The 22591-nt window shown below is 33.8% G+C and overlaps 1 protein-coding gene across 1 annotated transcript; it reads left to right on the forward strand.

Annotated features, from left to right (window-relative positions):
• Window positions 1-856: 856 nt before the first annotated feature.
• Window positions 857-20359, forward strand: LOC128547375 (sialin-like). Its single transcript, XM_053519974.1, has 12 exons — window positions 857-927; window positions 3173-3296; window positions 4449-4858; window positions 6383-6622; window positions 7322-7409; window positions 8005-8088; window positions 10617-10744; window positions 14849-15004; window positions 15804-15936; window positions 16656-16806; window positions 18816-18906; window positions 19762-20359. Exons 2-12 carry the CDS (start codon window positions 3227-3229, stop codon window positions 20008-20010), a joined length of 1800 nt encoding a protein of 599 aa, XP_053375949.1. The 5' UTR covers window positions 857-927; window positions 3173-3226; the 3' UTR covers window positions 20011-20359.
• Window positions 20360-22591: the final 2232 nt, after the last annotated feature.

Here is a 22591-nt window from a genome sequence, read left to right on the forward strand (position 1 = left end):
AAAGTAGCATGAAAGATGGCTTTACATTCATTTCGCCTGATATTTGGACTGCTATCCAACGCCAATTTTGCCCCATGTGCACGAAGCATTTTTGCTCTAAGCTGAGTTTGAGATTGAAATTTTGACAGCTAATTTTACTAGAACTTCAAGATTAAATTTCAATTGTTACTGATCATCAATACTGAATAGTCACTTAAGCACACCTATCAACATAACATCTAATTCTAAACATGCAATTTATATCTGAATGACAAAAAATATTCATGAAATTGAAAGTGTTTTGTGAACATAAGGCAAGATCTTGAATTGTCATATACGAGTTGAGAGACATAATATCCCTTTCACATACCATACCATAGATGCAGATTTATGTGTTAACCGCTGCGTACTAGTTCTGAATGTACAGTAAGTTATCCATTTCTAAAGTTATCCACGTATTATTTTACTTGGTTATGCTCTGTACTTCCAAAGAATTGTCTCACAGCTTTTATTAGGATAAAATTATAAGTATGTTCTTAATAATACGAAACAACTATATATACGAGAAATACAAATGTATGGTACTATTGCCCCTCCCCCTCCCACGCCTTAGTCTTCAACTTTCGTTATAGTCCCGATTAAAGATTCGAGCCTCATCTGGGACGTTCAATTTTTCATTTGAGGAAGCCATCCAGCTGGCTTCCGGAAGGTCGGTGCCGGTTCTACCTGGGGTCGCAATATGACCTATAATTGTGTAAAACCAACACAAACGAAATCAAAAATATAAAATGGCCGTAACCTTATCATTTTAAACTTAAAAGCCATACATTATATTCGTATTCAAATATTTAAAACTGTTAATGCATTTGGAATGACCATTCGCTATGGCCTATTTACTGATACTAGATAAGAAATGTTAACAGTTTAGGAAAGGAATGTCGTCAAACTGTAAGTAATCAGATACTAAAATAACCTTGAATTCATACTTCAATTTTGAACAGCGATTTGCCATAGTTCATATTATTGTAATTTTGAGTAAAACTTTATTCCAAGCAGAGCTTGAGTTGACCATATGTGATAGAATTTCTCATAACATTGAATATAACATTGTTTTCAACAGAGTGAGATTTAGACAGAAATAGTAGGCCTCGGTACACATTATCCATGTTCTGCACGTTTGATACACCGGAAGTAATGGCGTAACGTTATTTATCCTTAAAGTATAGAATAAAGCCCGGACACGGCACAGGGAAACAGAAATCAGTTCATGAATTAATGGTGACCCCTGATTAAATTTATTAAAGCGGCAACGTTGCCATCTTTCTAATTACAAAATATGTTTAAAAGTTTGACGCGTTACACAATTCAAAAGTCTTAAAATCAGCATGAAATGATTGAATCTCTTTAATTATAGGAAACTATGATATATCACAAACAAACGAACCTATACATTTTATTTCACCATATTTAACACTGTATGATTATTTACTATTGTGAGAAGTTTTATCGAAATCTACATTGTAGAAAAAAATCTATTCGCGAAAATGTCATCAAAGTTGTGATTTTCCCATAGGTTCTCATTATGAAAACTTGTGTGAGATCCATTTTTCTCAAACCAGCAAATAATAAAGCACTTGACCCTATGTTTTTTCTTTTTATTTGCTGCATGTTTTAAGTATATTCTGATGTTTTGAAAATTCCGAGTTTAGTCAAATTCTACATTGTAGAAAAAAATAATCAGAACGTGCAGAACTACCTTAATGTTGCTCTCTTAGAGTACTAGTTAAACATAAATGGCTGAAAAGACAAAGATAAACATCTTGCAACCTTGCTCTCAAAAGTGTGAGAGTTAAAACAGAATTGCTATTCAGACATCTGTTCACATTATTCTTGTAACCTTGAACATTATCTTATTCCCAGTAGATCATGACTTAAATGATAGGACGGATAACTACACCTCGACTAACATTATTCTGTAACTTTGAGTATAACCTTATTTTAAATACAGCATGACTTAGTCTTAACAGCAGACATCAATATTCATTATTCTCGTAACATTGAATATAGCCTTTATCATAAATATATGGGACACGAATTGAATGTAGTTGATGGAATTGCAAAAAGTAGACAAAGATTTATATTGTTCACAAACCTTGAAAAAGACCATAAGCGTGAATTTACGTAATAATACATACATTATTTCTGTAACCTCAAGTATGAAAATGGAGGATTGACAGAATTTAAAAATATTGATAAATAGAGCATACCTGAAAAATGAATGACAGCACCAGGGGCGGAATATCTGAGATTGAGTGAGGGTCAGGGCGGAGAAGGTCATCCATCAATTGTTTACGCTAATAAACATGTATGCTCGTTGGATTTTAATTGATGCGCATTGGGTCCATATGCTCCTTGATCCGCCATCATAAACGTGCAAGAAAAACATACTCGTACAAATACAATTGTGAAAAATGTCCAGCAGAGTAAAGCAAATGTTTTACATAGCATGTTTTACATAGCACTCCATTGTACAGCATTTTCAGCCTGCGAATTAAATCGTTTAAAAACATGATGAAAACGAGTTATATATCAGTTTTAAAATACAGAAATAACCCAAATCCAACCTAGCCAGACTTGTATCGCCTTAATTTTCCTACAAATGACTGACATAAGTTTATAGCATTGTAAGCATGATCCTGATGAAGCTCACTATTAACAACGATAGTGAGGAAAGTGTTTCACAACCCTACATTCATTGATAACCGTCCCCGTTTTGGTGTTGGTAAGTATTCAAGAATACATTTATTTTGCATTTCAAATTTACTCATTCGTGGGAATGACAGTTTATTCAGAAATCATACCCTGGCTACTACCTACTTAATTAAGCCCCGATTATAACGTAGCAACTTTAGCACTTAAACAAAAAATGCTATAATTGATATATAAGGTTAAACAAAGAAAGGGAATAACGCTAATTTGAACATACGTCGAAGGTGTTGAAAATCACAATTCGTTTCAGAACGAATGCTATTGCCTCAAAGTCAAATGTGACACAACTATATGAAGATGCAAGCTTATTTAATGATTTATAAACCAAAACAATCATGTGATCAGTTTCAAACGAATCGGTTTTACCCCATGGAATAGCTTGTTGTTTGTTTGTTTTACTTTTATTTTCGCATTACTATTACAGCAATGGACAGTAGATAAAGAAGATATTGATCTATCCACAAACACAACTGAAACAATGGTAGATAAGGAACATGCACGAGAACCATTTCTCCCAGATAAAAAGAGGAACATAGACGCTGAAAATGGTAACGCCTTAATATCTGTATGGACAAACATTGAACAGTTAAGTTGTTTGACACCCAAAAAGCTTGCAAATCATATGCCAACATTCAAGCGTTTAACTGTGTCCCAGGAATTAATTTAGGCATTGACGGGCATCGGTTAGAATAAAGCACCTTAAAAATCTAGTTGCGTTACTTCCTTATATGAAACAATCCGACCACGGTAGACGAATGTGATTGGAACCCTCATGAATGAATGGCATGTTATCCGAAATCAGTGACTTAACCAACTTGATAACGGAGTCAAATATCCCAACAGCTATATTATTCTATCAAAAAGACTGTCGTCATACTATGCTGCGACTTTAAGTTGTATATATTAGCATTATTAAAGTTTTGCAATAATATCCCATTTTATTATATACCTAAATAAATTCTGTAAAAAACCGGCTTGTATTTTACAATTAAATATGAACACTCAGACAAAAATTCCGTATTGTACCTTTTGAATTCCGTATTGTACTTTCCGTATTGTATGCTGCCGGACTATTTTCATTAATATGCATGACACGACACATTTCTATAAATAGCGCACATAAAAACTTCACTAAGTTCCAATTAATATCGATAAACATTGAAGATTTCGTTCAAGAACAAAACAAGAATCAAAATGGTAAAGGTATATAATAAAAGGGTCATTATAACAGTAGCTGGGTCTGGGACTTTGTATTCGGCTCTCGTGGATTTTGCAAGGTCGGATCACACTCGGCGCTTGCGCGCCTCGTGAGATCCGATCTAGCAAAATCCACTCGAGCCGAATACTGCATCCCAGATCCAGCTACTGTTATAATAACCCTATTTTCTTACTAAGTTTGGATGGTAACGAAAAATATCATTTTCTCTCATGACTTATATGAAAATTTGTTATAAGCCTAAGTGAGAATTAACAATGTCACAATGTACACTATTTAGATCATGACAATGGAAAAATATCAACTGCTGAAAATGTTTGTTTGTCATAAGTAACAAGTAACCTTCTATTTAATAAAAAGTGTTGCCATTTAGGTTCGGCTGATGACGATTCATCAGCTTGAGAAAAGTGATATTGTACACGTCTCGATCTCGTATCGACCTCACGAAAAGGAAATATAATTATTGTTATTATTATTGTTTCAGGGGCACCTAACTACTTAATGTCATGCAGATTCAAATTCGGAGTAATTGTGTTCGCTGCAAACATGCTATGTTATCTTCACCGAGTTAATCTAAACATGGCAATAGTGTGTATGTTGGGAACTTCGGGTCAACCTGGCCCAAACAAAAACCTAACTGTAACAATAGACAATAGTACTGGAATAAATCCATCAATTCATGAGTCTTTTCAAATCGTTTCCAATGCAGCGGAACATCTACAGGACAGCAAGCTATTAAATTTAACGTATCGAAACAATCAAAATCTGGGACTACCGTTGGAAAACAAAGACGCTGGAATTGAAAGTACTTCGATTAGCTACTCGAAAACAGAGACAGTATCAGCAGGATCAAATAATTTATCTATGGATGATGTGCCGGATAACTCCGATCTGGTAATATTTAGTTTTACATATTCACTTCTAATAAAGCTTTAAATTCAAAATTTTGTCTCTAAAATGTGTTATGTAGCGTGGTTCCCTGGTACTTTGGTGTATATGGAGGTTTGACATAGAGATTTACATTAATATCAGAGAGAATATTGATTTTTGATACTCAGCTATTATCGTTTTGAGTTTAACAGGAAGTAATGGAGTTACGTCTGGATAACATAGAATAAGTTTGGACTCGACATACTGAAATGAAAATCATCGCATTCCGTGAGAAAAACTTATTAAAGCGGCACTGTTACTATATTTTAAAAGATAAAATATGATATCAAAACGTTTGATACATTAAATAAGTCAACATTGTGAGTTTCCCATACACTTCCATTATGAAAACTTGTGTGAGGTCTAATTTTTTCAAATCAGTCTAGCAAGAAATCAAGCAGACAACCCTGTATCTTTTATTTGCCAGATTTTCTAAGTATATTACGAAGTTTTGAAAAATCAGAGTTTAACTAAATTCTATATTTTTGAGAAAAGAAAACTGACCCGAACGTGCAGAACTACCGTAATCGAAACATCATTTATTCATGCTTATATTGTTACATTCATGGTAAGCCTGTATCTAGACAAAAAAAAACACATGGATTTATTTTTGTTCAGACCTTTTCAATACTGACCGTACAATGGATTTTGTAATTAGGAAATTTGAAATTGATGTATTTAAGCAGTCTCTTTAAATTCACAATCGAGTTTATTTTAGTAGACAAAAGGATGTTCAATGTCACTTTGTGAACACTCAGATGTCGCATATGTTTCATTTTAACACCTTAAAGGATAAATTTCTACAGAGGTTCCGTTCCTCGTGTGTTTCAGCATTCATAAAAAAGTCGTTTGTGTCCTCATTGCTTTTATTATCGATAAATTAACAAGAGAGAAGCGACAATGGCCTTCTTCATTTTGCTTAACAGTGACATCGCTGTCATGCTTGCTGTATAAGGAAGTATGGCGGAAGCAATCGAAATGAGCTACAGTGTCTAAATACGAGTCCTATACCCCACTTCTCCAACTAAAATTATAAACATTCAGAAAAGAATCGCATATATGGATACTTTACTTGGCAAGCCGTAGAACTAGGGAAGCTACTGAAACTGAGCATCTTCTGTATGTTATACTATCGTACCACCAAAATTGCAATCATTTTGAGGAGTCGCCCATATTGGTTACTGTTGGCAACTATGAAAAACCTCACAAGGGTTAGAAAATACACCGTTGATTTACGATGTCAATTATATCAACAAAAAAAAACTGTTACACTCACCAATTAAACGTTGATGAATTTATCTATACAAGTTTTATTATGTTACTGTTTTGAAAAGTTTATATCATGTACATGAATATTCGCCGGGTTTATCAGGAACCCCTTTTTTACATCATCGTTGCGTACATATCAGCTAGACCTGGATTACCTCCAGTTGGTGATTTTACTTTAATTAAAGCTATTCAAGAAAAATCTGTTTATTTCCATTTTAGGTTGTTCTATCAGAATTCAACTGGGATAAAGCTGAGATATCGCTAATTCTGTCCTCTTACTACTATGGTTCAGTGATAACTCAAATACCAGCAGGATATCTTGCTCACCATTTTGGCGGGAAACATGTGATAAGTGTATTTTTCATAATCTCCGGGGCTTGTTCATTGTTGGCACCAATAGCTGCACAAACTAGCACTGCGCTTATTTTTGTGATTCGGATTCTAATTGGGCTTGCAGGGGTAAGTACATAGGTTTAAATACTTAAAAAATCAGGATTGATCGTGCTAACATACTGCCAATGGATCTAGATATATTACTATATAGGTATAATTCTCCATCAAGCAGTAAATAAAGTGAAATCTAGTTATATAATCCCAATGACTTAAACTTCTGTAATCTTGTTGTTTCCCTGTACAAGGCCTAAGATCAAACAGGAACGGCCAGTTTCCAAGACCACAGCCGCTCCACAAAACAATACCGTACAAAATGGCATGCTTAATATACAACATGGAAAAAAAATAACGAAGACAGGTCCGATCTGTCAGTAGCAAAACCATTACTTTGGAGTTTAAACCGGTTAATGGTGTCCCGAAAAAGACGCCCAGAACGCTCTTAAGCTACAGGAAGGTTAAAAGTCGCCCCGACAGGTGATCCTTAACACACGTTATGGTAAATAAACCTACTTTATTACTCTTACAGCTCCGTGATCTTTCTCTTCAGTTAATTAAAGGTTTGGAAAACTAAATCAGACATCGGAAAGAATATAATGATATGCCAATGGTTGTAAATGCAGATGTTAATATCCGGTTCGACGGTTACTGTATTGGCGGTAATGAGGCTCTGCCTACACAGGACAAACAGTAAATTGTTCTGACACACAGGAGGAGACCGCTTCAATAAATCATTTCGAGTGTTTTCACAATTTCTGTACTTTTCAGGGATTTTTTACTCCAGCAATATATTCTATTACAATGAACTGGACAAAACCATCTCAGAGGGCTGCATTACTATCTGTTATGATTTCTGGTAGGTATGCTAAGGGATCAATATCGAATAATTATTCGAGGATGAACTTAGATGGGTTGATAAATTTGCAAATTCATTTCAGAAATTAAAATTCCTGAAAACTATGATGCAAGAAATATTATAACTTAACTTCTGTGAGTGTATTATGTTTAATGTATCATTATTGGTGATTTTGATATAACACCGTTTGAACATTTAATATAACAAGTGTAGCATTCAAGTAAAGATGTGTGGTTTACTGTCTTTTAGAACAATTAAGGGTATGAATAGAGCAAAACATTCCAGAGCATGGAATACCAAATTTTCAACTACTTTTGCATGAATTACATAGACTTGTGTTTCATTTCTCATTTCTAGTTATTTATTAATTTTATACTTACGCTCAATAGATGCATTAGATATGAATTAGTTCTTCATTGGTAGCCGCCCATGCCAGGAATAATGGGCACCTAGTGTCTTCCTCCACCATTAAAACTAGAAAATCTCCATATGTCCTAGATGGTGTCTGTGACGTAAAACCATAGAAAAGATTCTGGAATGTTATAGATTGAAATCTAGTGTATATTAATGAATATAACATTTGGATTCGTTTTAGGCCAGCCTCTGGGTATTGTGGTGGCATACATGACATCTGGATTCCTTTGTGCTTTTGGGTGGTCAACAATATTTTATGTGCATGGTAAAATGTGTTTGCCAACTTGAACGTATTCTAAGTAATTATATGCTGTTAAGCCTAATAAAACTAATCATACAGTATGTTGTTTTGTAGAAAACATTTATATCTTGTTATGCCTGATGAAACTACTACTTCAGTTTATGTTGTTTTGTCGAATACATTTGTATTCTGTTATGCCTGATGAAATTATACTTCCGTTTATGTTGTTTTGTCAAATACATTTGTATTCTGTTATGCCTGATGGAATTATACTTCAGTTCATGTTGTTTTGTCAAATACATTTGTATTCTGTTATGCCCGATGAAACTACTACTTTAGGTTATGTTGTTTTGTCAAATACATTTGTATTCTGTTATGCCTGATGGAATTATACTTCAGTTTATGTTGTTTTGTCAAATACATTTGTATTCTGTTATGCCTGATGAAATTATACTTCAGTTTATGTTGTTTTGTCAAATACATTTGTATCCAGTTATGCCTGATGATATTACACTTCAGTTTATGTTGTTTTGTCAATTACATTTGTATCCAGTTATGCCTGATGAAATTATACTTCAGTTTATGTTGTTTTGTCAAATACATTTGTATCCAGTTATGCCTGATGAAATTATACTTCAGTTTATGTTGTTTTGTCAAATACATTTGTATTTTGTTATGCCTGATGAAATTATACTTCAGTTTATGTTGTTTTGTCAAATACATTTGTTTTCTGTTATGCCTGATGAAATTATACTTCAGTTTATGTTGTTTTGTCAAATACATTTGTATTTTGTTATGCCTGATGAAATTATACTTCAGTTTATGTTGTTTTGTCAAATACATTTGTATCCTGTTATGCCTGATGACATTACACTTCAGTTTATGTTGTTTCGTCAATTACATTTGTATTTTGTTATGCCTGATACATTTGTATTCTGTTATGCCTGATGAAATTATACTTCAGTTTATGTTGTTTTGTCAAATACATTTGTATTCTGTTATGCCTGGTGGAATTATACTTCAGTTTATGTTGTTTTGTCAAATACATTTGTATTCTGTTGTGCCCGGTGAAACTACTACTTTAGGTTATGTTGTTTTGTCAAATACATTTATATCTTGTTATGCCTGATGAAATTATACTTCAGTTCATGTTGTTTTGTCAAATACATTTGTATTCTGTTATGCCTGATGAAACTACTACTTTAGTTTATGTTGTTTTGTCAAATACATTTGTATTCTGTTATGCCTGATGAAATTATACTTCAGTTTATGTTGTTTTGTCAAATACATTTGTATCCAGTTATGCCTGATGAAATTATACTTCAGTTTATGTTGTTTTGTCAATTACATTTGTATTCAGTTTTGCCTGATGAAATTATACTTCAGTTTATGTTGTTTTGTCAAATACATTTGTATTTTGTTATGCCTGATTAAACTATACTTCAGTTTATGTTGTTTTGTCAAATACATTTGTTTTCTGTTATGCCTGATGAAACTATACTTCAGTTTATGTTGTTTTGTCAAATACATTTGTATTTTGTTATGACTGATGAAATTATACTTCAGTTTATGTTGTTTTGTCAAATACATTTGTATCCTGTTATGCCTGATGACATTACACTTCAGTTTATGTTATTTGTCAAGTACATTTGTATCCTGTTATGCCTGATGACATTACACTTAAGTGTATGTTATTTGTCAAGTACATTTGTATCCTGTTATACCTGATGAAACAATACTTTAGTTTATGTTGTTTTGTTAAAAACATTTTTATCCTATCATTACTAATGAAACTACTACATCAGTATATGCTGTTTTTTTGCGAATTAATTTGTATGCTGTTACCCCTGTAGATTCTTCTCATTTGTCGATTGCAGTTATACGCTGCTTTACCAAATGAATCTACTACTACAGTATATGTTGTTTTATCGATTGCAGTTGTATGCTGTTCTAACATCTGCTACTACAGTATATGTTGTTTTGTTGATAGCAATTATACGCTGCTCTACCACCTGCTACTACAGTATATGTCGTTTTGTCGAAAACAGTTACATGCTGATCTACCAAATGAATTTGCTACTATAGTATATGCTGTTTTGTCGAATACAATTTATATGCTGTTCTATCTAATGAAACTACTACTAGTACTACAGTATATGTTGTTTTGTTGAATGTAACCACATAATGTTTTGTCTGTTACAGCTATGTGTTAGAATTTTCCAAATATTCTTCTTACTGAAACCGTATAATGTTGTACCTAATAAGAATATGTCGTAATTCCTGGTGAAAGTGACATCTTCTTATTAATACTAAAACTAATAAGCAATATAATAACAACCTTTTTGTCATTACAAATGAGTATTATGATGGATAGTTGAATTCTTTTCTTAATATTCTGACTAATGTAAAGGTCAGAAAACATAAAGTCATTTCTTTGATTTTTGCAAATAAGGTTTGTTTTCGCTAGGTAAATGTTTACACGTTATAATATCAATGTGAAAAAAAATGATATTCGTTGCAAATGTTATGATTCCTTAATTTTTAACAAACAGGGGCCCTGACATTTTTGGTTTTATTGCTATGGTTATACGAGATTCATAGTTCACCGACAGAGCATCCAAGAATTTCGCAAGCTGAACTTACATACCTAACAAGACATCTGTCAACGAAAACGCCATCGGTAATGCAAGTATGATATATCTCCTCTGCCCATTATTATAAAAGCCTTTTGGTACTTTAACTGAACAAGTTGTATATTTCATGAATATTGCTAGAAATATTTCTCAGATAAAAATCATGAATTTGTTTTTAAAGAACTATTTTTTAACAAAACATCAGCATTTGAAAAAAGTAAATAAATAAGATTGACTAATAACGGATACCGTTTTAAACTTCCCGCCTTGCATTTTCTCCTTGCCTCTTTGCTTCTGACGCTTTTGTCCTTTTCTTTGCACAATATGTTTGCTATCATGAATACACACTAAAGAATAGAGATTACATACAAAAATTATTTTCATGCTATAATATTACGACATATAAAAAATTAACATTCATAATTAATCGGCGTGAAGTTGGCAGTACAGCAGTAGCAGCAGTTAACTGTTCCTACTGCCAACAGTAGGAGCAGTTAACTGCTACTGCTGCTACTGCCAGCAGTAGGAGCAGTTAACTGCTGCTACTGCCATCAGTAACAACAGTTAGATGTTAGTACTACCAAGTGAAGATGAAGTGCTGCTACTGCAAGCAGTTACAACTGTTAACTGCTGCTACTGCCAGCAGTTACAACAGTTAAATTCCTTGTACTACCACAAGTGAAGTGCTGGCATGAGTTAATGTTCAGTTTTAAAGTAGTTAGCGACGCTTTATGCTATTTATAAAGGAACGGTCTATGATTTGGATAGTGTTTGCATATACAATGCTACTGCCAGCAGTTACAATGGTTAACTGCTGCTACTGCTACTGCCAGCAGTCACCACAGTTAAATGCTTTTACTACCACAAGTGAAGATGATCAAGTGAAGTGCTGCTAATGCCAGCATATACAACAGTTAACTGATGCTATTGCCAGAAGTTAGAACAGTTAAATGCTTGTACTTACAGAAGTGAAGTGCTACTATTGGCATGAGTTACTTTTCAATTTTAAAGTTAGTGATGCTTTATACTTTTTATAAAGGAACGGTCTATAATTTAGATAGTGTTTGCATATACAATATAGTAGTATAGATTTATTTTGTATAATATAAATTAATTTTAGCAACAAAAAGATGAACCGCCTAAATAGCTGTGATAGTATGGTAGGTATAAGCATTGCTTAAATATCATCAGTAATTTTATCTATATAAATTTTCATCTTTAACATAGTATTATGTAAAGCCATTACAGATCTTGCAAGTAAGTACAAAATATTTTATATAATGCACAGTGTATGAGATGCATGCATGTGCAAATAGAATTAGTTATTATTTTCCCTAGAAAAAAATGTACTGAGTACTGTGACGAATTAGCTGGCGAAACTTACCGATAATACAAATTATGCATGATTTTTTGTGTTAAGATGAAATTTATTTTACATAACAAGAAAAATGGAAAACATATAAGTGAAAGAATGAATCTTATTGCACATAAAAGGATCCTAAAAATGAATTGACAGAGTACAGAGTCCCAACCGCTAACGTGACAATACTACAGGCAACCACAACACCATTTTATTTAGACAGGAGTGAATATAATAAAATACCCGAGAGACGATCCCATAAATTGAACTTTCAAATGTCAAATCAGTTTATAGTATTTAACTCCAATTTTTGGCCTTAACTATGATGTAATTACCTCCCCGGATTGCATCTTAAGAAACTGAAAGTAGAAAATCTCGCGCTTTTCTAAATAGGAAGGGATGGTTTCGAATTAGACCCGAAGGGCACGTTTTCTGAATAAAATGAGTACATGTATTTTATAGTCATTTATATTCAAATAGTTATTTTCAACGATAAATGAAGTATAAGTACAAACAAGAGTAACAGTTTGAAGGAAGTTGTTGTGTGCTAAAATAGAATTTCCCAGCTGCCGACTAAAAATAGAATGGCGAGTTAGATCATGCAAAAAAGGAAAGGGCAATCATCCATCAATGTATTCATCTATGTACATTGTATAGATTAAAATCATGACTGTTAAATAAGACAGAAGTGTGGGGGTCCCCAGCTCCGCCTCAGACCTTGACTTCTGGATCGGACCGGGTGGCCATTGTAGAGAGGGTTGTCCCCAACCAGGCACGGGTGGCCGCCATTCCGGGAAAACTTGTTTGGGAGAAACCCGGGTCGAGGTGTGAGGCGGGGGTGGGTCCGGGGTTGCCTTAAATCGTTCCAGCAGTTAATAGGAGGTCCCTATGGGATCTTGAGTTTGGGTTGAGACCGGGTGGCCATTGTAGAGGGTGACGGTCTATGGGGGGCCAGCATAGTGGGAAAACTCTTGTTTACTCGCGAGCGGGTCTCAAAGTTGGTTTTAGGTCATTTTCGGAATTTTTCACTTTTTTCAGTTTGGGCGCCCCCAGCTCCGCCCAAGACCTTGACTTTTGGATCGGACCGGGTAGCCATTGTAGAGAGGGCTGTCCCCCACCAGGCACGGGTGGCCGCCTTTCCGGGAAAACTCTTGTTTGGGAGAAACCCGGGTCGAAGTCGGGCGGTTTTTGCCGGGAAAAGTCTTGTTTTGGGGAACACTGGGTTGAAGCTTTCTTTCAAGAAATTTATTCCAAACTGTTTAATGCTCTCGTTGTCTGTAACAGGATCCTTGTTAATTGCTGTCATTAACCATTTTACTTCTAGCAGTAACAGGAGCCTGATAACTTGATCGCTTTCAATAAACATTTCACCTCTGGTAGTATATGTATAAAACTGGTATAGATCTACTGGTCTTATAAAATGTAATTATTTGAATGTCGACACACAGAAAACTCGAAAACTGCTTTCATTGGTCATTTCACTGTTGGCTGTTGGTAGTGACAGGAGTCTGGTACTAGTAACCTGCTCTCATACACCGCTTAACTGCTGGCAGAAACATAAATGAGACTTCTAAACCATTTAAATGCTGGTATTACAAACTGTATAGGTGAATTTTAAACTGCTCGTATAAACCAGTTAAATTGCTAGCAATAACAGGTATAAAAAAAACTGGTAAACTGCTCTTATAAATCATTAACATATATGAAACTGGTAAATTGTTCTAGGTTATATTTAAAATTGGAGATATAGGAGACTGGTAAACGTTCTCATAAACAATTAACCTGCTGGCAGTAAAATGGTAAGAAAGGTGACGATACTGCTCTTAGTAATATCATTTTATTGTTGGCATCATTTAACTACCTGTAGTAACATATACAGAAACTGTATGAAGCGTATCGTAGAAACATGATGTAGCTCTTGACAGTAACATTTATCTGACACTGATACCAAATATCGTCATTTAACTGCTAAAGGAAATATAACAAAAAAATCCTCAAAAATTCGTATTTCAACAGCTTTCAATATCATATAGAAAACTCCACAAACTGCAGTAAGTAACAGTATGTAACTGCTGACAGTGACATACACAAAGAAATGAAAATGTAGTCGTAGAAACATCATTTACTTGCTGGCGATAACATCTGTAATGGGCTGAGGTGTGTTCGAATCTCGACTCGGCACTTTTCCCGCCTCATTATCGTGAAAGAAGCACAGATGTAAAATCATTGGACATAACACTTAGCAACAGAACATAACAAGTCTTTGGCAATGCCCGTAGAAGAAATTACCATTGAGTAATTTTGTAACAAAAAGTGAATATCTGAATTCGCACGAGACTTGGTTTACAAGTTTGAAGATATAAATAGATTAAGAGCGCTTCAATGATCTTTAAACGATACGGACAAATGTATAAGCGGGAAGAGTAGGTCTGACGGCCTAATATACATCTAAAGAAAAACTGGTAAAACTGATTTTAGATACACAATTTAACTGCTGGCAGTATTATATGTAGGACACTGACAAAATAAATACCTTATGCCATTCTCATCATAACTGGTAATACAGCTCTATTAATTGTTGTAACTGCTGGCAGTGGTAGCAGTTAACTGGTGTAAGTACACACGATCAATTGCTGTAACTGCTGGTAGGTAACTGCGACAGGCAATGAACTGCTGTAACTGCTAGCAGTAGGAGCAGTTAACTGCTGTAACTGCTGGCATTTTTATTTGATACAGATATCGATAAATATTGTGCCAACTGTGATAATACATTTTAAAAACATTTAAATAGAAAGCCGTACCAGCGACACCATGGAAGTCCATTTTACTGTCAAGACCTCAATGGGCCGCCACCCTGGCACATTTCTCCTTCAACTGGAGCTATTATACATTTATCATCAATATTCCACTGTTTCTGAAGGAAGTATTTGCTTTCGTAATAACTGAGGTAAATACATTACGTCATATCCCACTATTACACATTTATCATCAATGTTCAACTGTTTCAATAGGAAGTATATGATTTCGTCATAGAAAAGGTAAACTTAGAAAATGATACGTCATGACCTAGATAAACATATTAATTATAAAATATCGAATAGCTAGCAATCATCTCAGTCCAGTTGATGTATAAGTACCGTAATTCATGGCATCATTAAGTCTTTTATGTTATATATTAAATATCCCACTATTACACATTTATCATCAATGTTCAACTGTTTCAATAGTAAGTATATGTTTTCGTCATAGAAAAGGTAAACTTAGAAAATGATACGTCATGACCTAGATAAATATATTAATTATAAAATATCGAATATCTAGCAATCATCTCAGTCCAGTTGATGTATAAGTACCGTAATTCATGGCATCATTAAGTCTTTTATGTTATATATTAAATATTTGAAAATAAAGTCAAAGAAGTTGCGTTAGCAAATACATCTTTTTTTTCTCGTGTATTGCTACCAACGACGGTAAACTGTACCGTTCGAAAAACATTTAACAATGCTAAAGTGGTTTTAAATCATTTTCTGACTCTATGTGTTTCTAAAATACAGTATAGTATAAAAAATACTCGTCACTGAGTATTTTCAGAATAGGGTAAACACGGCTGTACCTTATAAACGTCATTATGTATTTTTAGAATGGGGTAAATCTGGAAGTACCACTTATATACGTGATTATGTATTTTAAGAATGGAAAATCTACGGCAATATGTTATATACTAGTATGCGATTGTTTATTTTTAGAATGGACTGTATTCATCAATACCGTACATATTCTGCTCCATATCCATGATGTTTTCTGGAAAACTTTCGGCTATAGTTGTCAAGAAAAGGTGGCTCACATTGCAAGCTACACGGAAAGTGTTTAATGTAATAAGTAAGCATTAAATTGCTCTTTGTACTAAGTTTTTGGTCAGTATTCATTCAGTATATCTTTGTGCATAATATATCTGTACCGCGCAAAGTTGACATAGTTGTCCTAAATGCAGGAGGTACACATTTGTAACAATATTAAATACAGAGTAAAATTAACATTTTAAGGTCCTGACTGGTACTCCGGATGACCCTCATCTGCATATGTGCATATGTTTATGTATCAATTAAAAATTCTAAATTTGAAAATTTCATGCACAATTCCGTAAAGACACGGAAGTCTGACGTCATATCGACGTATCATTTGGTGCCGTACATGCGCCAAGAAAGAGAGCTTCTACATTTGATCTGAAAAGACGTTTCAGAATCGAAAAGATACAGTCTGTATTATTGTTTACAAAGACAAATAGTATAATTGTTAGAACTCAAATTGTAAAACAGTTCAGTACTGGCTTTTCCAGGAAGTGGACTTGAGAGTGGTTCAAATAAGCTTAAAGCTTTCATCACAATCGAGCTAAAATAAATTAGTATGAACTAAAGGCGTCATACACACTTTACTTTATCCGTTTGATCAATCTCGTACTCTATACTTGGAATTATTTATGCCTGTAAGATATTCAACGTAACATGCTGTACATACTCAAATGTTAATGTTCACTACTGACTCGTGCAGTTAAATTTCACAATGTTTTGCAATGTTTTTACACTTACTACTTTTAAAAGGTCTGGGAGGTATTGCTGTTTGTCTTCTGGGTGCTGGTCAATTGACACACGAGTTTCGTTTCCTTGCTGTTATCTTAATTTGCATTTCCTGTATCTTCGTTGGATTTACATTTGGTGGAGTTATTCCATCGTATGCCGACTTTGCTGGAATGTAAGAAAGAAATATGTTTTAACTTTTCACTTTATATAGAGGATATTACATGAGTGTCTTTTCATATTGAATTTATTAAACGAGTTGAATAAAATAATAAAATGCGAGGCTGTGCCGAGCATTTTGTTAATTTTATTCAACGAGTTTAATAAATTCAATGTGGAAAGTCACAAATGTAATATTCTTTTTATCACATGTTAGCCTTTCTTGTCGAAACATTAAAAATTCGACTTTCTTTTACTATATAAACAAGTCAATTTGATCAACGTCTCCTATACTATAAATGACGTCGACGTCAAAGCTTTATTACACTAGTGTATTATCATTTTTATTTCATGGCTTTATTACACTCCCGCGACGTCAAACATGTGATAAAACGAAATACTGAAGGCTCCATAAGCGTGGTCGTGTAAGGATTTATTATGGAGGTTAGGTATATGACACCTACTCTTTTATCTGCCTCTGTTACAAATGTGTCCTTGACTTCTCTTTAAATATAAGACAATTCATAATATAAATCAAAATTTAGAACTCAATGGTGGTCATAGGAGCTTTCAGAATATACAAAATATTTTGATTAATTTTGAATTTTTTGTTAAAGAAATATTTCAATAAGGTATTTTCCATTGTAAATTTCCGCCATTTTGGACACACAAAAGTTTTAAAATTTCAAGTTTGGACAAATTTGTCCATGCATTTTTGCCAAAAAATACAATATCTTAATTATCACAAATGCAACATTTATCTGTGGAAAAAATAAAAATTTCAAGAAATAGTTGGGGATATTTGTCTACAGTATAGATGGACAAAATTCAAGATATCATTAAAATTCATAAAGATGCCACTACCATCTATAGAACTTAAATTTTGATCTTAAAAAAATACATTGTAGAGGCAAAGTTCCTGAAAATGCTGCAAAAAGGTGGATTAATTGAATGTGTTATGCAGACGTAACATATTTTTAACCACTATATACCTACATCGATTTGTATATATTTGTTTAAATGTGTAAATTAATAGTATTGTCGGGTTTATTTTCTCATTTATTCTATGTTCTTAGCATATAACAAAATACGTTTCAGAATTCAAGTTTTATTTCCCCATTTTTTGTCTTCTCAGAAGTGTAAAGAAAAGGAAATACACACGCAATATCATCTACTCTTTGAATTAGCTACTTCTGTTGATATTTTAAAACGTAACAAACACTAGATTAAGATTCAGACCCGTGCAGGAATCAGTATAGTTTTTAGTTTTTAAGCGATACACTCTCCAGTGCGATGACTCCACTCAATTTATATAATTTCAGAAAGAGACTATACTTTCATAAGCAAACAGTGTCACATAAATGTAATTATCTGGTTTTCAAATTTTATTTATTTTGTTGGGTTTAACGTCGCACCGACACAATTATAGGTCATATGGCGACTTTCCAGCTTTGATGGCTTTGAGGCTCGAACCCACATCGATGAGGGGCAAGTGATTTGAAGTCAGCGACCTTAACCACTCGGCCACGGAGGCCCCGGTTTTCAAACAAGTTCTTAGACAAAGAAAGTTTTTTTGATAAACAAACTTTGTGTTTATTTGGTCTTTAAACGTTAACAAATCAGCTGCCAACTTACAGAACGGTTTATGAAAAAGTGTATCGCATTCAAATCGGATTATAACTGCTTTACAAACCGCGGGTAGAGAAATCAACCATCTTACTGCAGCTGTGTCTGTATAAAGAATAAGGGAGGGTCTTAATGTTGGGAATAGACAAAACAAAAGTCACAAATACGGGTAAAAGGCAAGTTTAGAAAGGTGCAATACCACGGAACGGTTAATTACCTTTGACAAGCAAACTGCATTTTTTGGCAAATTAGCATCACAGTTACCCGACATTCAAATTGTAATGTATACTGCTGTCAATATGCTAATGCAAACCCTGTCTGTTCTGAATAAAAATAAGAATCAAGTGTAAATATATAAAATAATATATATAAAAAAAAAAACATTATTTTTTATTTTAGATTTTCAGGGACCGCTTTCTCAATAGGTAATGCCATTGGTGTGATTTCTGTTGTATTGTCGGCTTTATCCGCAGGATTGCTAACACTAAATGTAAGTTCAAGGTGCATTATTTCAGTATGGTATAAATTTCTTGTTATTATTCCATGCATGGATCTTTCAAAGAACTGTGCTCTCTTCTCTCAGTAAATCGTGGACTGATATACCATTTTCTCTTTATCAACCACTATTTAAAATGTATCTCCTTCATAAAGTCAGTTATATTGTAAAATGTAGAATTTTATTTCCTGGCCCTTCGGGATTATGGAGTACAATCATTTATACTATAATCAAATAAAATAATAATAAAATGGTAATAAAATGATAATAAATGATAATAAAATTCCGCTTTAGCCGGTGCTAGTGGGGGCGCGAGAGGTGTTGCACATTTCATTACCTTTAATGAACAGACTTAATCACATCGAATCTGCTATTATGTTGCTTGGTTGCGTTTTATGCTTTCAAAGGATATTCTTACATGATCTAATTATTTTGTCCGTACGTTAAAGTATAAAGAAAATGTACATGCATATAATGTGTCTGATAAGAAAGCCAATGTTTCTGTAATAAAGCAGATGTCAGCTTTAAAACATGAACACTTTTAAATCAAAATTGTAAAGAAATAAGGGAGTTACAACTTATATAAACTCCGATAAATTTCAACTTCTTTTCATCGAAGGTGATGTATAGACAGCAATGCCATAAAGTAGTTTCATGACTTAATATTTTAAGTAGTTGGTAAGACATGCCAGTATAAGATGTGTTCAGAAGGTCCAAGACGTATTTACAATAAAAATTTCTCAAGAACGTCATAATTAAATTAGTTAATCAGGAATATAAAGCATATGACAATCGTCCTTGCATTATTGTGAAAATATAAAGAAAATCACTTTATTTTCTATTTTACAGGGTCTTCGGCATGAATGGCAAAATGTATTTTACGTGGCAGCTGGGATGAATGTGTTCAGCATAATAGTGTATAGTTTATTTGGAGAAGCTACACTACAGAAATGGGCAATAGTACAAGACTTTAACACTGTCGATGAGATAGAGGTAGCACTCGGAAAAGCCGACTCTGAAAAAGAAATAGATGTTTCTCTAGGCAATGGACATCTTGAAATGCTGAAGTCAGAAATTGAAACATCGTCTGTATCCTAACGTAAATGACGCAAGGATAATATTCTCGTGTAAATGAAAATCATTGTTTAGTATTTATTTATAACATTGCACATGCACTTGTCAAGAGCATTTTGGTCTTCTCTTTTGTAGTCAATGACCTTCAGCGGTTATGTAAATGCATAATCAGTCACAGGCTGTCGTTGAAAATGGTTAAAATTTGACATCAATACTAACATGATTGCAAATGATGAAATTTAAATCGTGATAGTGAAATTCAAAATTTGTATCATTCCGACACAACAGATTCTATACGGAAGCCTGCTGTTAACAGCAATATTAGGCCTATACAGTTTTTGAATGGCTTGTCGGCCAATTGTGGAGGGTCAATAATGTTGAACATTGACCGGCAAACAATAAGTGTTTTATTACATATTTTAACCTGACCCGATTTATTTGCCTATGAAACAACGAAAACTGAAGCAGTGTGTTATTATGCAACAAACTTACTGTGTGTACGTCACAATTATGACGTCATAACATCGAACGTCAGAGCGGGGCGCCCCAAATCAGGTGCCCCCGTATTATAATTCCTTCACATCTAAACAACTCCAAACAATGAAATCACTGTTTGGAATATATTATTTCTTGCACATCAGAAATATATTTTCATATTTTTTCTTCATGTTTTGAATTTTGCCCAGCAAAATTTAGTTTTGAACTACAGACGGATAAATAGCACAAACTATTGACCGGCGATTTATATAAGGCGCCATGTTAATAATTCTGTATGTTACTAGTATATTACAGCTGTTCTGCAATGGAGATTCATTAATATACTCAATTAATATTAATTTTAGCGAGCTAAACTTTTATCTACTCAACTAATCTTATTTTTTAATTTTAGCGATCTAAACGTAGTCTCCACTCCCCATTCTTTTATAAAAGAGGGTAGGGATTATATTTGGGGCTTCAAGATGCCATCAGTATATTCAGAAACGTTTTCTGTGACTGAATTACACGCTGATACAATAGGGCGCACCGGGTGACCAAGAGGTAGTTCACTTTTGAAATCTTTGTGAATTTTGGGCAAAATATATATTTGCGGTGTTCTAGCATCATTAGGTACAGTCAGTAAATCATTACTTTCATCTGAATAAACAGTATGATCTATATCATTTAAAACACATGTAATATCTTGCTTAACCTACAGGATTTTCAACAACGTTTTATAGTATGTGCTATCGTTTAACTGTATTTGAACCTCTCATATATAATCTGGTCACAACAACAGTGCCTGAAACTTTGTCTGACTTAGTAATGATTATTGTTTCATCATCACAGAGCTTTCTAAGTGTATATTTTTCATCAACTGGTGTGTTTGATCTATATTTATACTTCTCATTATTTTGAAGAAGTTCTTGCGTAATGGCTTCTATATAGAAGTTTAAAGTTGTATCTCTAACAGATGGTGGAATAAATGTAGAATTTTTTTTAAGCTAACGTTTCTCCACTGGATCCTCTGGTAATATTTTTACTGTCACTATCACTATAATCTTCATGAAGCAAAAATAATTCAATCAGTCTTATTCGACCTTCAGCTTTGTTGCAGTCGCGCATATCTGTTTCGTTGCGCTGCCTGGGGTGTTTACGTGATTTTTAGTATTTTTTGGGTAATTATTTTCAGAAGCCTCTGACTTTAATGCCCGTTTTCCATTTAATAATGATTCTTTGTAAGCTTTCTTTTTCTAATTGCACTCATCAGCTGATTTTCGGTTGAAGTAAGGCTTGCCATTGTTCATCCCATGTTTTTCCGCGACCCTTGGGGTTTATATTGACATGCCATGTTAGACAGTTTGGTTTGTTACATTTGTCACGATAGTGGAATTATGAATGCCTACATAATATTTTATAAATTCTATTTCTTTGTATATTTTACTATTGCATCCTAACGATAGGGGAAATAGGGGAAATATGAATACCTGCATACCGTGTTAGGCATTTTGGTTTGTTATATTATTTTATTCTTGCAAGCTACCACTGAGGGAGTATGAATGTCTACATACAGTGTTAGACACTGTAGCTTGTTTGCATCCGAACGACGGGGGAAGAATGAATATCTACCTACGGTGTTAGACGTGTATGTGATTTTTAACAAATTTTGTTTTATATTTTATAACTGCATCCTAATTTCGGGGAAATACGAATATCTATATACTGTATGTTTGTTTTATATCTTTACCCAACTATGGAGGAAGTATGAATATCTACATACCGTGTTAGACACTGTGCTTTGTTTAATATTTTAATATTTTACTATTGCATCCTAACTATTGACGAATTATGAATATCTATATACTGTGGTTTATTTGATATTGCATCCTAACTGTGTGTGTGGGGGGGGGGGGGGGGGGGGGGGGGGGAGAGTATGAATATCTACATAATGTGGTTTTTACGGGGAAAGTATGAATATCTAAAAACCCTGTTAGACACCGTGATTCGTTATATATTTTACACCTGATACGCTCCGCGGACGTCGTGATGCTATCGACCGTGCAAGTAGGCAAGTTCAACATGCGTGAGTGTATTTTCTATTTTCACTTTGTTAATTCTTTATTATTGT

Source organism: Mercenaria mercenaria, chromosome 12 (genome assembly GCF_021730395.1).
Source record: "Mercenaria mercenaria strain notata chromosome 12, MADL_Memer_1, whole genome shotgun sequence".
NCBI lineage: Eukaryota > Metazoa > Mollusca > Bivalvia > Venerida > Veneridae > Mercenaria > Mercenaria mercenaria.